This window comes from Trichosurus vulpecula, chromosome 5 (genome assembly GCF_011100635.1).
Source record: "Trichosurus vulpecula isolate mTriVul1 chromosome 5, mTriVul1.pri, whole genome shotgun sequence".
In the NCBI taxonomy this organism is placed as follows: Eukaryota; Metazoa; Chordata; class Mammalia; order Diprotodontia; family Phalangeridae; genus Trichosurus; species Trichosurus vulpecula.
Window position 1 is genome coordinate 284,365,482 of NC_050577.1, and position 17,788 is coordinate 284,383,269.

Here is a 17,788-nt window from a genome sequence, read left to right on the forward strand (position 1 = left end):
TAGCTGCCCCAAGATTCTCAAGATCTGTAACATGTAGATAAGTAATAGCTCCTACCTCACAGGATAGTTTTGAGCAGCAAATGAGATGAAGCATGTAAAGCACTTTTGTAACCTTAAAGCACAATGTACATGTTGGCTATTATTTTTCTCTTATAACCTCAGTTTCTTCATCTGTTAAATAAGAGGACTGGACTTAATGAAGATTTAGGCCTTTTCCAGCTCTTCAATTCCAGAGTTATCATTCTGAACATCAATTCTCACCAAACAATTCTATAAATATGACTTGTTTAAAAATCCTTCTCCAAGTGTCAATTGCCTCACATTTTGGGGGAGAAGAGGGGAGAAATTTGACTTGCTATCTTGTCCAGGCTAGAAGTATAGTAACTATTCTTGGGCTCTGCCCCAACAGAGATTGACACAGAAGATTTAACATTCCTTTTTTTCTGACCTTGTCTGATTTGTCCCTCCTTAAGCAGTATGGTGGCTCTCCACTTTCAGGGGCTCACCGTATTTGTGCCAGACTTAGTGCAGATACCTAGCTCTACTGCAGCTAGAATTCCCAAAGTTAAGTGATCTAACACCCTCAGGCTTTCCTAGTAGCAGGAGGTAGCATAAGCATGCACTATCATTTTCCATGTACCCTATATATTGTTCATAAAAATTAATCAAGCATTACCACGTACTTACTAGGAATACAGTGCTATATTAGGAAGCACGGGTGACATAAGAACAAGATATGGTTCCTACTCTAAAAGATTTTGCAATCTACTGAGGAAACAAGACTAAAATATGAAAAAAAATTACAGCAGTGTTTCCCATTTGGTGATTCATAACTCCAAAGCAATGATGGCCCAACGGATTCATGCTAACAATTTAATGGCACTGTAAGCAGTAAATAATTACCCAGTAGTATTCCAAATACCTTTCCTCTTGAACAACAAGCATGTATGAAATATTATAGATTTGTTTCTGCAGTGATTTGAAATTTTCATGATCATGGGCAGAATAATTTTGTCATTCGAGCAGTGATTACATCAGACTCATCACTTATTGTCCTATGTACAATGTGTCCTTGTAGTTTCTCAACCTGTTATTGGAGTGTTTTGAAACTAATAGAAACTAATAGTCAAAGGGCAAAAGTATCCCCAATTGATGATCAAAAAAATGTCCATACCATCATTTGTGTTCCATATACTGTTACTAGAACAGCTTGCTAGTTTCCCTGTAGTCATACCACATCATCTGTGTAATCATATGATCAATATAACACAAATAATTGCATTCTTCTAGCACAAATGCCAGACTGTTAGAAAATCATGACTGTTGGGCTTGCAACATTATAAGCTATCTTGAAAACATCATGTACACTGCGCAGAAACAAACCTTATCTTGCCTCGTGTTGTAGTATAGAGACTGTTTTCCAATCTAAATTTATTCTCTACTTATGTTAGTATTCTTCTATCTGGCAGATTTTCAAATGAACTGGTTGGCAACACTAGTTAGTTTAGTAGTTTCTGTGAGACTTTAGCTCATGTGTCAGTGGTAGCAGAAAAGAAAGTCATGTCTAGAGAGATTCTTCACTATAAAGGATTTAACTTTAAGTACATCTAATATGGTACTTATAATTAGCCAGTAGAAAAGCAAATATTTTGTTATAATTAGCTATTCATTTTCATCAATTAGGTAGGTAGCTAAAATTTTTTGAAAAAATGAATTTCCATCTCTCAGCAGAAGAGCTTGATAAAATTCTCTTACCATTTTCCACTACATACTTGTTTGAGTTAGCATTTTTACTTTATTCTTGTTTTAAGTCAAAATTCAGAAATAAATTTGATTAGAACCAGATTTAAGAATGTATTTGGTGTCAAGCCAAATATTTTGAACCTTTCTTTAAATAAAAAATGTCCAACATGTGGCTTAGGATTATTATGTTATTTATATTAAACATCTTCCAAGCAGTGACTAATTTAATTTAAAATCTCATTTACATTTGTAAAATCAAGTACTATAGTATGGAGTCTTTCAGAAAATAAGTAAAAAGTACATGAAGTCTTTCTGGATTATGTCTTTTAATGCTGAAAGAACATCATATATAAAATATTCATGATTGTTTTGTAATTTTATACATATATGCACACATGTATATGCAAATATATACATGTATGCATATATATTTAATAAAGTTTAGACTTGTAATTGCAATTATTTAACAAATTTTAATTTGGAGTTTTTGGGGGCAAAAATATTTCATCACTAAATCTAAAAGAATATTTTGAGTATTAAATTACTCTGACAGTTCACACACATTTTGTTGTTGTTGTTAATGTTGAAGGGGGTTCATGAAACAAAAAATGTTGAGAGCCACTGAATTAGAGTTATAGACACTAAATTATAGACTATAAACCAGAATGCATATTAGAATCTTTATAATTTGACTAATGGAAGATTTCTTTGCTATTGTTTTGGCTCTTCTAAAACAGAACTTTAGTGAGAACAAGGGGAAGTCTCATTCCACTGAATTGCATACTGGTTAACTGGTGTGTGTGTGTGTGTGTGTGTGTGCGTGCATATTCACACACACACACACGTACAGAAGGTAGTTCTCACTTTTTTTTTTAACAAACCAGAAACACTAAAAATCTATAAATCCCTAAGTGTTTACAGGTTTCTTTAGAGAAATAATGCTCTCAACTTTTGTCTTTCCACATTCTTTCTAACCAACTCTTAGAATGAGAAACCCTATAATGCTGGAAAGAACTTTGGAAGATATTTTCTAGTTAAACCCCCTAGTTTTACAGATGAAAGAACACTAAATATTCTCTCTTGTATGTGTCATATACATTTTCCAGAGTTTCAGTGGTTCCCAGGCATACTTTGAAAAATTGGAGTTGTTTGGCATAATCTTAGAACAAAATCTGTAAGTCTGTCCTGAGTAGTCTAATCCAAGTCAAGTAAGAGAAAGCTGCCTGTGATGACCAACTTTGATTGACTTGGCTCTCCTCAGCAATGCAAGGCTCAAAGACAGCTCCAAAGGACTCATGATGGAAAAAGCTAGCTACATCCAGAGAAAGAACTGTGGAGCCTGAATGCAGGCTGAGGCAAACTATTTGCTCTCTCTTTTTTTCCTCTTCTTTTTTGGTTTTGTTTCTTCTCTCTCAGGATTCATTCCATTGGTCATAATTCTTCTTTGCAACTTGACTATTGTGTAGATAAGTTTAATGCAAAGGGTTATGTAGAATCTATATCAGACTGCATGCCATTTTGGGGGGGGAGGGGAAGGGGAGGGAAAGGAAGAAAATTTGAAACTGAAGAACATGCAAAACTAAGTACTGTAAACTAAAAATAAAAAAAAAGAGAGAGAAAGCTGCCTATCAAGTGGAATGGGCTCACTCTTTAAATGAACTCTTCACAGGAGGAGGCTAAACCAAGCTGCAAACAAGGAGAAATTGAGGGATTTTAAAGACAGTTTTTCACTTTTTTCTTCTAGTTTCTTGTGTAAACTTCCTGATATTAAAAATACTGGCCTATACTTGTTCCTTTCACTACATATTGACTTGTAGTTTGCAAACTTCCCACCCTAAATTTTGCTCCTGTTTACTTGCTGACCAGGTAGCTTGAATTTAATATCATTAGTTCATCATTGCAGCACTATTTTTCCTTTTAATTCTGTTGAAGGCTCGGTTTTTGTAATGCAAGGAAGAATGGGTGAGGCATATGGATTTTTTTGCCCTACTAAGTGGCTCAAGGGCGAAAAAAGTCTAAGAGAGACCTAATTTGTCTCTCTTTTAAGTAAAAAACATAAAACATCCTGAGGCACAAAGTAATGTACAATGTTTTCAGAAATCTACCAAGGAGAAAATTCATAGCCTTCTCAATACTCCATCTCTTAACTAAGAAGCTGTTCCCTATCTCACTGATACTGACTAGGTGCACTACAAATTTAAGTTTATCAAATCTCAACTGGGCCCTCAAAAAGCTAATTCTTTTTTCCTCCCTAGTTGATTATCTATTCTATTCACCACAACTATTCCAAACCTTCTCTTCTATCCTCAGATCTCTAACAGGACTTATTTCCCTCACCTTGTCAGCTAAGGACCTTGTCCCATATTTTTGGAGAAAATAGATGTCATTGCCTATGAGCTCCTTTTTCTCTTCTTCACTTTATCTCACAACATTTTGATATCATTTCCTTTTCTATATTATTCTCATTTGATACAGTCTCTGATGAAGAGGTGACTTTTATCCTCACTGCAGTATTTTACGTTGTTAACTACCCTTTTTCTCCCTATTTTTTTCCTGACCTTGAGCTCTTCTTCCTGACCATCCCTTCTCAGTTCCCTTTGCTGTATCATCATCCATACAATGTCCCCTAAATGTGAATGTGCTTGAAGTCTCTATCCTGGGCCTTCTTTTTTTTCTCTCAACATTCTCTCATTTGACGACTTTATCAAACATGTCCATGTCTCCCCCATCATGAAAAAAATTTCACTTGATCCTTCCATCCCTGTGAGCTATTTTTTTGGATCTCTTCTGCAACTTGTAGTTAAATTCTTCAAAAAGGCAATAGGGGCATCTACGAATTTCCTTCCTCTCATTCCCTTCTGTAGTAGCAATTTAGATTTGAAGATCTTTCCTACCCATTAACAGGCCATATGACCTCCTTATGTCACAGGAGGCCTAAATCACATGTCTTGGGAGGAGCTTCCTGACAGGAAAAGGAAGTTATGTCACAGGAAATGATGAGCAAGAGAGAGAAGTTACGGCTGTTAATGGCCGCCGTCATGATAGTTAGAGCTGAACAGACTGTGACTTAGCTGTACTATGAGTTTGTTTTTGGGAAGAACCCAGCAGGGGGTCAGAGAGGTTTTGGGATGGCAAGACTCCATGTTGTGACATTATGTATTGAACACTTTATTGCTTTGATGGATTGGGTAGATGGCTTATGGGATGTGGTTCTCTGGTGTCTGAATAAATGGTTTACTTCTTTTGCCTTCTATGTGGAGAGTCTCATATACTTGGTGACACAGAACCACATAGGCATTTTGACAATTATCATCTACATTTTTATTATGGACTTACTGATATATTATTTGGTGTTACGAACAGGATTGCAAGATATAAGATTTCTGTTTGGAGGTAGAAGGGCTTTAGAAGAAGAAATGGTTATCCCAGGATGGGAGAATGTAACTTATTCCTCCCTAGCAAGGGAATGGTCTAAAGGCACTGGTTTGAGTAAGGACTGGAAACAGTACAGAAGAGAAAACCTAGAGATTTGGAAAGATGTCTGAAAGAAGTTACAGTTAAACCAGGTAGAGAAATGCCAACAGAAGTCTCTAGACAAGGCTGGATTTTACTCACAGCCTATCCTATTATAGATGAAAGCAGGGATAGACTATGATGAGAGAGAATTCAGACCCACACAGCTGCTGAAAGGTCTGCTAATTCAAGTGAGAGTGCTTCTCCTATACTACAGCAAGATGGGGAATCTCAAGTGGTAGAATAGCAGAAGTCAGAGAGAGCCAAGGAGGTCAAGAGTACACCTCAGTTCAGCCCAGGTCGAGTCTAGCAGCCTGTCTAGTTACTACAGGTAACAGGGGGAAAGAATCTAGACAGGAAGATACGACAGTTAGAACCTCAGACACGAGGTGATACTTTCTTGCATGGTGCTTCTCACATAGAGAATGAGACATTGCTACATTCTCAAACAGAAGTGCCCTCCATACAGCAGAAGAGGCAAGAAACACAGGATCATAATACTGCGTTCAAGAAGTTTTGGAAGATTTTACACAACAGGAAATCACAGATACCTTGAGCAGGTTCACCCAGAAAATGGGAGAATCATTAATATCTTGGGTGGTGAGAACCAGTGATGAAGGGGCCACATCAGTGTCTGTAGATACTTTGGATTGTATGAGATTCATAAGTATTAATCAGAATTCTTTTGTACAGCGAGTTTTTAGAGATTATAATTTGTAAGGAGGTAACCAAACAACCAATTTGTTGGCTTTGGCCTCGACTGGTTGTAAAAGAGAATATGCTGCTGATACTACATGGCCTACTGCAGATAGACCCTCGTATTCAATTAGGGACTGTATGAGAAAGTTAAAGGAGGAGGTAATGAAGACTGCTATTATGATAGGGAATGTTGAAGTTTATTTTGAAACTCCCTTGGGAGTCTCTCATAGGAATTTAATAGTTCAAATGGCACACCCCACTTATAAACATGTAATTCTAACTTTGATAATTGAAGAAGTAGGGAACACTCTTTGAGAGGTGCTGGATAAGACTTAGGAGACTGGGGAAAAGATAAATTTTCTCAAGACAGAAGGGTAAATAACCAGTAGATTCAAAGTTGCAACAGAGTGACAAGGAGAGAAATATTTACTGCTCTGTTGAAAGCAGGGGTAGATTTTAGAAGAACAGACGGTATTCCAACTGATCAGCTATACAAAATGTACCAAGATAAGGAGCTTAATAGCAAACAGAATAGAGAAGAATTGCCCCTACAGCTCTTGAAGCCTTGTATCCAAGTGAGTCACACTTTCAAGTAGCCTAGGGAATAAGCTGAGCCCCAGCTCAGATTAAAGAAACACACAGATAGGATTACAGACACTCCGTATTAATCTGACTATATATTGGAAGAATGGATCAAATACTGTAACTATGGCATTCACAGACACTGGAGTAGAGGCCATATTGATTTATGGAAACCCTGACAAATTTAATCATGGAACTCCTATTACCATGACAGGACTAGGAGGGGCTGAAACATCAGCCAAACAAGTGAAAGTGATGATGAAAATTGGGCAATTGCTTAAGAAAGAATATACCACGGTCATTGTACCCATTCCTGAATACATCATTGGAACAGATAAATTGAAAGGTATGACTTTGAATTTGCCTGAGGGGAGATATCAATTTGCAGTAAGGAAGATAGGAATTAATACAGGTTTAGTGGGAAAAGTAGAAATGTACCTGTTTCAACAATCTTGCTAGCAGCTACTGTGGCTGTGTAAAACTTACAACAACCAGCACACAGAAGGCTGCCAACACAGGTTCTTTTGATCTGCTTTACTAAGGAAAGCAACATTAAGGGGTTAACAATCTTACCTTAATCCAACATACAAATATCATTCACTTAGTTCAGGGGAAAAAGCCAGCAACTTGAACTTCAGATCAATTACAAGCAAATTACAAACATCAACAGACAGACCTTGTCTGATTCAAACCTCAATTCATAGTTACCAGGCTTTAACAAACTCCAAACATATGGGTTTACAAGCTGGAGGGCTCTTAACTACAGCTGCCCAGAGTCTCCACATCAGCACTCCACTGAGAGTGAGAGCACCAAGCAAATAGCTCTGTTCTCTCTTTTTATGCACTCTTTAGCCATCATCAAATGTCATCTGAGTGACCAGACCTTAAGTTCTTACTATTGGCTCTGGTCTTAGCAACTCCTCTTAGGACCCTGAGGACTTCACACCCACACAGGCTTAGCACCTAATAGATAGGGGTTTGGGTCTGGGGCTTAGCACTTAATAAGACTCAATCAAAGACACCCAACTTAACTGATATTACCTACCCAATGACTTTACCTGAACCTTCCAAAGTAATTACTTTGAAGAAGTATCGTGTGGTGGGCAAGATGAAATTGCCAATAAATACTATAAAGGAATATATTGAAGCAGGAGTGTTAGGTTTGTAATAATCCTGTATGGCCAGTACGAAAGTCAGATGGAACATGGAGAATGGACAGTGGATTACAGACAGTGGATTACAGACAATTGAATAAAGTGACTCCATCCTTGTATGCTGCTGTTCCAGATACTGTTACCTTAACATAACAGAATATGATGAGAATTGGTAGACAATTATTGATTTGACCAATACTTTCTTTATGATCCCAATAGACTCCAAACAATGGGATCAGTTTGCTTTCACATGGCAAGGCTGACAATATACTTTTATACGCTTGCCACAAGGATATCTGCACAGCTCAACTATTTGTCATAAGAGTGTGGCTGAACATTTGGATGAGTTGAAGTTACCTGGTATACCGCTTACCCACTACATAGATGATATTTTGATACAGGGAGAAAATGTAAAAGAAGTAGAGAAGAGTTTTGTATTTTTAATTCTGCATATGAAAAGCAAAAGATGGGAAATTAACCCTGCAAAGGTTCAAAGGACCAGCTCAAACTGTTAAGTTTTTGGGTATGAAATGGAATAAAGCACTGTAAGAAATTCTCCCACAAGCTCGACAAAAGATTCAAGACTTTCCTAACCCCACCAATAAGAAAGAGGCACAAAAGTTCATAGGACTATTTGGATATTGGAGGAATCACATTCCACATATTGGGCAAATTTTGAAACCCTTATATAAAGTTACCAGGAAAAAATATGAATTTGATTGGGGACTTGAACAGAGTAAAGCTTTTGAAGAAGCTAAAGCTGCTATACAATTGGCTCTGGATTTGTGGCCTATGCAAAGTGGACTGGTGGAATTATAAGTGAATGTACACGATGACTATGAATTGGAGTTTATGGCAGAAACAACAAAGTCAAAATGTACACTTAGGGTTTTGGTCAAGAAAACTACCTTCATCTGGATTACCATATACACCTTTTGAAAAGCAGTTATTAGCTGCATTCTGGGCTTTGGTGGAGACTTAACAACTGACTCTGGGCCATGAAGTGATATGAAGGCCTGGAATCTCAATTATGACTTGGGTAGTGAGTACCCCAGCATCTCACAGAATTGAACAGGAGCAAGAGGCTAGCATAATTACATGTAAATGGTATATTCAGAATAGATCAAAAACAGGCATAAAGTGGAGTTTCTGCTCTACATGAATCTTTAGCAAACATGGACACTGAGGGAAATGATAAACCCCATGAACTAAGGCAACAGTTGGTACAATCCTTGGTAAAATGGAATGACGGATATGATGGACTAACTGAAGAAGGGAAGAAACATGCATGTTTTATTAATGGGACTGCAAAATATTGGGGCCACAAAAGACATTGGAAAGCAGTAGCCTATAACCCATGTACTAAGTGGACTTTGGAAAGTATTGGAATAGGTGGAAGTAGTCAATATGCTGAACTTATGGCAGTACATCAAGCTATCAAAACAGAACAAGAAGGACAGTGTGACATATTCACTGATTCATAGGCAGTAACTAATGAGTTAGCTACATGAATGCCCATGAGGAAAAATCAAAATTTGGCAATTCATAGTAAACAAATTTGGGGCAAAGAAGTATGGGAAGATATATAGGACAAATCTTTGGTTACCAATTTGTCAGTTTTTCATGTAGAGGCTCACCATGCCAGAACGTGAGTACAATCGTCATGCTGATCAACTAGTAAAGATTGCCACTGAACATATTGTCCCTACTCTGATACCAATTGATGATCCAGTACTAGCAAAATGGATCCACCAAATAGCCGGCCATTTAGGGGTACAGGCTATACACCGGTAGGCATAACATAAACATATTAGTATCTCTCATTAATTGTTAAAATGAGTAACAGAGGAATGTTATATATGTCAATTGGAAAATGAATGAACTCTTCCTCAGGTACTAATTGGAGAGGTAGCAAGGGGAAAAGTTCCAGCACGGTTTTGGTAGATAAATTATATTGGACCACTATCCCAAGATAAAGAATGCAAATTAATTTGTGCTTAACGTGTTGACAGCTATTCAGGTGTACTAGTGGCTTGTCCTTACAAGAATGCAACCCAGAAAAATACTTGTAAAACTCTAGGTATCATAAGTCTATATTATGGAACCCCAATGCAGATTCAGAGTGACAATGGGTCACATTTCAAAGGTAATGAGATGAAGAGATTTGGTGTACTAAACAATACAGAATGGATATGTGATATTCTATATTACAAGCATCAGGGTTAATTGAAAGAATGAATGGATTACTGAAAGAACAGCTAAGAAAGTTAAGTTCTAATAATTCATATCAACATTGGAAGGATAATTTGTTCATTGCTTTACATAATTTGAATAATAGACCATTAGGAGGAAGTGTACCTCTAGCCAGAGTGATGACCCCAAATCTGCAAATTAGAAAACAGCAAACATGTAAGATATCAAAAATTGAATATTAGACTGTGAGGGAAGATGTCCCACCACCGTATCCAGGAATACCTGGTTTGGCAGGATATGATTTACATTGTTTAGACGACTTCTGATTGGATAGAAAAGAAATAAGAAATATCTCTACTGGAATATGTATGAGAATCCCTAAGAATGCTTTTGAATGGATATTACCTAAGGGTGGAGCAGAAAATGCTCAGAGTGGTTAGGGCAGAGGGAGATAGCAGATGTGTGCTAGCTGTCCTGTGAGTGTGTTTGTGGGAAGGCCCCAGCAGGGGGCATGAATGGTTTTGAGATGGAATCATTCTCTGCTGTGATAATGTGTTTTAATTTCTTTGCTGCTATGATGGATTGGACTTATTCGTTTTGAGATCTGGTTCTCTGGTGTCTGAATAAATGGTTTACTTCTACCTTCTATATGTGGAGTCTCTTACATTTTGCAATACAGAGCTACATACATAATTTTGCAATTATTGTCTATATTGTGATTATTGCCTACCCAACAGGATTTTACATTCTCCACACCTTTCAGTTAATTGTGAGATGGTAAAGATGTTGAGCATTATTCATGAAAGCCTCTTTGTTTCCAACGAATACTTTCATTGGCGATGCCCTCAACATCCACATTGACATCCATTATGACATCCGAAAAGATATTGTATACATGGGAGAGTATGTATATAGGAAAATAGTTTTTGATGTTCTTTCTATCACCTTACTTTAGAAACATTAAGACCCAAGATTTTTCAATGTCTTTGGCATCTTTCTCTCCTTTAGATACCTTTTAAATAAGTTTTTCAATGCCCTCTTAATTATACCTGCAGCATGGATTTTCTCTGTAGTCAGGCATCAAAGCATTTATTAAGTACTTACTATTTGCTAGGCACTATGCTAAATACTGGGGATAAAAAGATGAGCAAAAATAAAGACAGACCCTGCCTTCAAGGAGCTGACATTCTAATGAGTAAAGATAATACATAAAATGGAGCTGAAAAGTATGTTAGGGGTATTACCTGTGCAGGAGCACGGTTTTACAGATTGGAGAGCTGAAAACAGAACTGGAATAGGAATGTAGGATGGCCAGCCTAGATCCCTCTCCAAAATGGTGGCCCTGGGAGGAACTTAGCAGTGGGAGAAGGGGACCTGTGAGGTGGAGGAATGTTCCAGGGTAAGAAGGCAGCTAAAACAGGGAGGCAGAGTCTGAAGAATCAGAAGAGCTAGGAAGAAAAAAGGACGGCTGGCTTGGGCCACTTCTCTAAAATCTGGTTGCTTTTTCTTTGTTCCTTTTAGTGCCATTTCTACTTCCTCTGTAAACATTTCATGGACTATAGTGTTAGTGTCCAAGTGTAGGGGTCTCATTGTCTTTGATGGAGAAAACAGTTTGCTATAATAATTTTTGCAAACCATTTTTCTCCATGCGTAGCCCTTCTGTTTTAGTGTTTAATAGTAGCCACCACCTGAGGACACAGCCTGCTAGGGTGAATGGAGGTTGGGAGAGTAGCTTCAGAGAATGTCCTTCTGGATCCATGCCTTCACCAACATATTCTAATGCTTTAAGAACAACTGAACATTGCAGCAAGTTAAAAGAAAATAATGGATCTTTTGTGACATATATACATACTTAAGGCAACTGGCCTCCCCCAGACCAAATCAGAGAAGAGTGTGGATAATATGTTAAAATAAATGTAAAATGAGGCTATACTAGGTGATTCCTTTATAAAGGGAAAATTAATCCTTTTGAGGGTACCAAAAAGGGGGAAAACAATTAGTTGAAGAATGATAGGTTATTCCTCAGGGTGACTTTTAAAAGTCACTTCACTAAGTCCATGAGAAAGACACAAGGAGCAACCTAACTCCTGATGGAACAATCAGAAGCATGGAGCTGAAGAAAGAGAAGCTATAGGAAATCACATAAAGCAGAGAAAATACAAGTACAAGCAACTACCACAAGAAAAGGGGCCATGATCTGGGAGTGATGTTGCTTGGGTATAAGGTATTTTGGGACAGAAGATGTTACTGAAACCCCTAGAATATAGAACCCAAGGGGGTAATCATAGATGTCTTCTCCCTGAATTCCTTTATAAGAGATTAATCCTTTTCCTCTGAGCATGGGTTGGGTACTTAACTTTTTTAAAAAATATATTTATTTTATCTTTATGGGGATAACCACTGGTAATTTCTAGTTGGGCTTACACTTATTGGGAATATAGGTGACAGGAAGAAACAGAGGGAAGAAATATCCTCAGAGAACAGAGAGAGAAAAAAACTAAGATTATGTGTTCTGACAGAAGTGATGTTTCTGGCTGAGGGCTAAAAGCTAACAAATAAACAGAATTACAAATATTTTAATCCTACTTCTCAGAGTAAAGGAAGAGTGTTTACACTGGGAATATCTATTTGGACAATGAGTAGACAAATGGCAAATAGGAATGGTTGAATAATTATGATCACCACACCAACTTCTTTATACTGCTACATGTGTATAATAGAGATATGCCTACAGCTATATCTGTACACATACATGTATACCTATGCACATAAATATAAAATATATGTATATATTCACCAAGCCTCTCTTAAGTCATTTTTGGATCTAGAAGTGTATTGTAAATGGAATTACTTTAGCTTTAACCAACAAAATATTTTTTTCTTCTTTCATGTGAATTTCTATTCTTTTCATTGGCTGATACCTCTTATGTACAGATAGGTCCAATTGGGCAGGTACCATTTGTAATTATAATGTGGCACACTAGTAATAATCAAAATATAATATGAATGAAAGCATTGCAGAAGACAGTCTCATTGAAGATTCAGTGACACCAGGAAGGAGGCTACCCACCCCCAAGAAAACCCCAGACACTACTGTACCTCACATCTTTGAAGGACTACAAGGACTGACAATAGCTGTTACTTCAGGAAAAAAGCATAGAACTCCATTTTCTAGTCAGAAGTTCAGCACTGCTACCTCTCCCTCATATCAGTGCCCTGGGTCAAAGCCAAATCCCATGCCAGTTATGCTTCTGCTCTTCATTGGTACAAAATGCAACTCCTTTACACTTTAACAATCAGTCAACAAGTGTTTATTAAGTACCTATTAGGTGCTAGGAACTAGGCTAGGTGCTAGAGATGTAAGTATGAAAAAAAAATGAAACAATTCCTAATCTAAATGAGCTTACATTCTAATGGGGAAACAAGAATTCATATATGTATACACATACATTCAATGTATGTATATGTACATATATATGTATACTATATATATACCTACACATAAAGTTAACAAATATAAATATACGCAAAGTAGTTCAGAAGGAAGGGCACTGGAGGTTGAGTGGGGCGGAGTGTCAGAGAAAGCCCAGTGCAAAATATGGGGCCTGAGCTGTATCTTACAGGAGAAGAGAAAGACGATACAAAGTGGAAGTTAGGAGGGAGTGCATTCTTCCAAACATGGGAAATGGCCAGTGCAATAGAAAGGAGATGGGAAGTTGAGTTTCATAAGCTAGAAAGATAGGTTCAAGCTAGGTTGTAAAGGGCCTTAATAGTTAAACTAAAATTTTTACACTTTATCACAGAGAAATAGAAAATCATTGGAGTTGTTTGAATAGGGAAGTCAGATAATCAAATATGCTCTTAAATAAAATTGTTTGGGTGGTAGAGTGTAGGATAAACTGAAGGGGGGAAAAGACTTAAGGAAAGAGGATTAATTAGGAGCTGTGCCAATATTCTAGGTAAGAAGAAAAGAAGGCCTGAAGTAAAGTGGTAGCTGTAGTGGCAGAGAGAAAGGGTTAAGTTTGAGAGATGTGAAAGTAGAAATGGCAAGATTTGACAAGTCAAGGAAAATGCAGAGATTAAAAACCTGGAATTCTGGACAGATGGTGGTGCCTTTAAAAAAAAAAACAACAGAAAAAGGCAAGTATGGGAGAGGGTTGGTCTTAAGGGGAAAGACAATGAGTTAATTTTTAGACATGTTAATATATCTCCGAGATACCTATTTTGAAACATCCAACAGGCAATTGATGATTCAAGACTGAAGCTCAGAAAAGAGACTAAGGCTGGATATATAGATGTGGGGAGCCAGCTATATCCTGGTTACTGTTTAGGCCTCATTATACCTCTGCAAAGCAGCCTCTTACATCTCTGCACGGCAGATCACTTGAGGATAGGTCTATGCACGGCAAAGGCCATTTTTAGGATAAGAAGATGAGCAAAGAAAACTTGCCCTCATAGCTGATTATCCACATGGGAAAGAACTGAAATGTTTCAATATGGTTATCTACAGGGGAAAGAACAGAAATGTTTCAATTTGGTTAGCCTGTAGGAGACTAGTGTCTTGTTCCCAGGAACAAGGAGATAAAATATATTACCTAATACTTCATTGTACTCTTCTGAGAAGTCAGGATGACTCAGCAATTAAGCTGTATAAAATACTGTCAGTAACTCCATTAAAATCAGTCTATAGCCAGACTATATGACTCACCTACCCCCATGTCTTTGTCTTTTTATGTTTCATTACTCCATCCACACAATTGCACAGCCGTTCACATATAGACCTGGTAGTGATTGGTTTACAGATAATTAAAACCAAGGGAGCAGATGAAATTACCAAAAGAGAGAGATTAGAGAAGACTACCCAGAAGAAAACCTTGGGGAAGACCCACAGTTAGGGGCATAATGTGAATGGTAAGCAGCAAAGGAGACTAAGGAGTGATCATACAAGTAAGAGGTGAACAAAGAGAAAGTAGTGTCACAAAAACACAGAGAGGTGTACAGAAAGAGAGGGTGATCAACAGTAGCAAAAGAAGCAAATAGGTCAAAAAGGATTAGGAGTCAGATCATGTTGCTGTGACCAAAAATATTTCATTTAGTGACCACTTTTGTGGTGATAGGCCTCTCTAATGTTATCAAGATTTTTCTTCAGATTATGGATAGATAGCTTATTTTTGAACCCATATTCAGATCTCTTCTATTACATTACAGAGTATCAATCCCCATAAGGAAGCACTGAAATAGGACATTATTATTATGTTATTAGGATAGTTTTAAATAATTATTATAGCTCCTTCCCTCTCTCAGTTGCCTTTGTAGGTAGGTGCAGGAAGGTTTGGGAAAGACCCAGATAAAATGCTTAAAGCATATACAGAAAGGGAATGGGAAGATTATAAAAGGGAGAAAAAATGACCTTACCTTAAACTTCCTGTGACATTGTAGAATATATCAAAGTCAAGCAAGCCATTTACTTTGGGATAGTCACCTTCAGACCATCCTGAATAAGGAATGATGACAATATCTGTCAGGGTTAGTAAAGCTTCTGTAATGATCAGATTCTTGAGCTTATCATTAGAGGACAAATTCCACATCAAACCTACAAAACAAGAGAACAAGACAGGATAGTAGAAGGTGGTGCTTAACTGTCTACTGAATCATAGCAGGAGGTTAATAGTGCTTGTTTACTAATTTATTGATGAGTCAACATCATCATCCTTTGGATTTAAGATAATTCAAAATGATCTTTAAAAAAACCCACAAATGAACTGGTTCAAAGCTCATTAGACAAGGTGAAGTAATTCCATAAAATATATGGCCCACAGAATGAAACTGGTGTGCTTAAGTTAAAATAAATAGGAATGTGAATCAAAGCCACAGACATTGAATTATTTATTGCTACTTCAGTGAAGGAAAAAAACCCAGGGATCTGACCTCATGAGAATAACAAATTAGAACTTTAAAATCTAGGGACTGGATCTGTGATTTCACTGATATAGGGAATTGTCGAATGAGGAACCTCCTTCTGCAAATGCAGTTTGGCACTTTCTGTGCAACATGCACTATTCTGAAAGTCCTAGAGTACTCTCTAGGTCAATCAACTTGTACAACATCACACAGGCAAGGAACAGGCAGGACTTGCACCCAGATCTTTCTGGCTCCCAAACTTACTCTCCATGCACTATACCAAATTATCTCTGCACAGGAGACATAAAAACTAAAACTTAAGCCTTATTTGTTTTTTATTTTCTTAGGAATATATGTGAGCTCCTCAATATGCTTTGTTTTACCTTTTGATACTGAGGGGAGATTGGACAAATATTCCAATTGGACCTGTTAACACTAGTCTCATAAACTTCACCCATTAATGTTTATTGAATGCTGTCCAGAACATACTGAAGACACAGTATATTCCCTCCCAGAATTTATATTGGATGCACCCTTTCTTATTTTATGGTCTGGCAGCTGAAAGAGAGACAATGGTAACGTGGAAAATTCAATAATTTTAAGGTTTGTATCAAGGTATTCGTATAATCGTCTCTGGCTCCTCCCCCTCCAATCCACCTAGTTGCTCCATGTTTAATACTGAAAGGAGAAAGATAAAACAAGTACCAAAGGAAAGAACTAAAATGTAATTAAATGTGGATTCCAGTTTTTGTGAGAAGAGGTGAAGGAGAATCACTGTCAAGTAATGGAACTAATTAGCATTTATTTTATTTTTTTTCGAGCTTCACATCCAGAGATTAAGCATCTTTGATCCAGAGAATTAATGACCAGATGTCTACCCACAATCCCAGGTTCAATCATTCAATCAACAAGGATTCATTAAAAGCCTACAAGTATCACAAGCACTGTGCAAGGCACTGGTGATGCAAAGATAAAAACGAAACAGTCCTTGTCCTCAAAGAGTTTATATTCTTGATTAAAAGTGTGCATCAAGGGCTATAATTTTATTGGGAGGAAATAACACATACATTTGAAAGATTTAGGAGAGAGGGTAGAGGCACAAGTGGGAAAAGATAATAAGGGCTATTTTGCATTTGAGCTGAGCTTTGAAATTGAGGAATCTAAGCGATGAGGTAGAGGATGATTGAATTTCAGGCATGAGGGCAAGCATGGAGATGGAAAATAGAATATAATGTGTGAGGAACACACATACTCTCTATATATAATGTACGTACATGTATGAATGTATGTATAAAGGTCTTCTAAATTCAGAAAGAAATGAGGGGGCAAGAGGATAGGGTAGGTGGAAGGGATAATGGAGGGACTCTTACAGGAATGAATAGGTTAAGGAATAGGAGGGCAAGGTAGCAGATGGAAGTAAATTAGAGGAGTGAGGAGAGATAGGGGAAATAGGATGAGAAGGATAGTGAGGAAAATAGGAAGGAGGGAAGTACACCAGTAATTACAGCTTAGAATGTGAATGGGATGAATTTACTGATCAAATGGAAATGGAGAACAGATTAAAAATATTAATTCAACAATATGTTTCTTTCAGGAAACAATGAAAATGAGAGATACATACAAAGATAAAATAAAGGGCTGGAGTAGAATCTACTATCTAAAAAAACATGGTTGGCAGTCATCATCTCAAACAAAGGTGAAGTTAAAATAGATTTAATTAAAAGAGGAAAATAGGGAAACTACATTGCGTCACCAATATTATTTAAGATAAGTAGACAAAGTCAAGATGGCAGAGTAAAGGCAGAGACTTGCTGAAGCTCTCCCCCAAATTCCTCCAAATCCCTTTAAATAATGATTCTAAACAAATTCTAAAGCAAGAAAACCCACAAAAAGACAGAGTGAAACAATTTTCCAGCCTAAGACAACATAGAGTGCCAGCAGGAAAGGTTTGTTGCACCAGGGTAAAAGAGAAGCACAATCTGACACAGGCCAAACCAGCACAG

General features: G+C 37.3%; 1 protein-coding gene across 1 annotated transcript in view; it reads right to left on the reverse strand.

Moving 5' to 3' along the window:
* PKP2 (plakophilin 2) overlaps nucleotides 1-17,788 on the reverse strand; it is a 151,301-nt gene that overhangs the window by 54,413 nt on the left and 79,100 nt on the right. Inside the window, exon 6 of the mRNA XM_036759443.1 lies at nucleotides 15,300-15,477. Within this exon, the coding sequence (XP_036615338.1) occupies nucleotides 15,300-15,477 (178 nt within the window). The remainder of the gene's footprint in view (nucleotides 1-15,299; nucleotides 15,478-17,788) is intronic.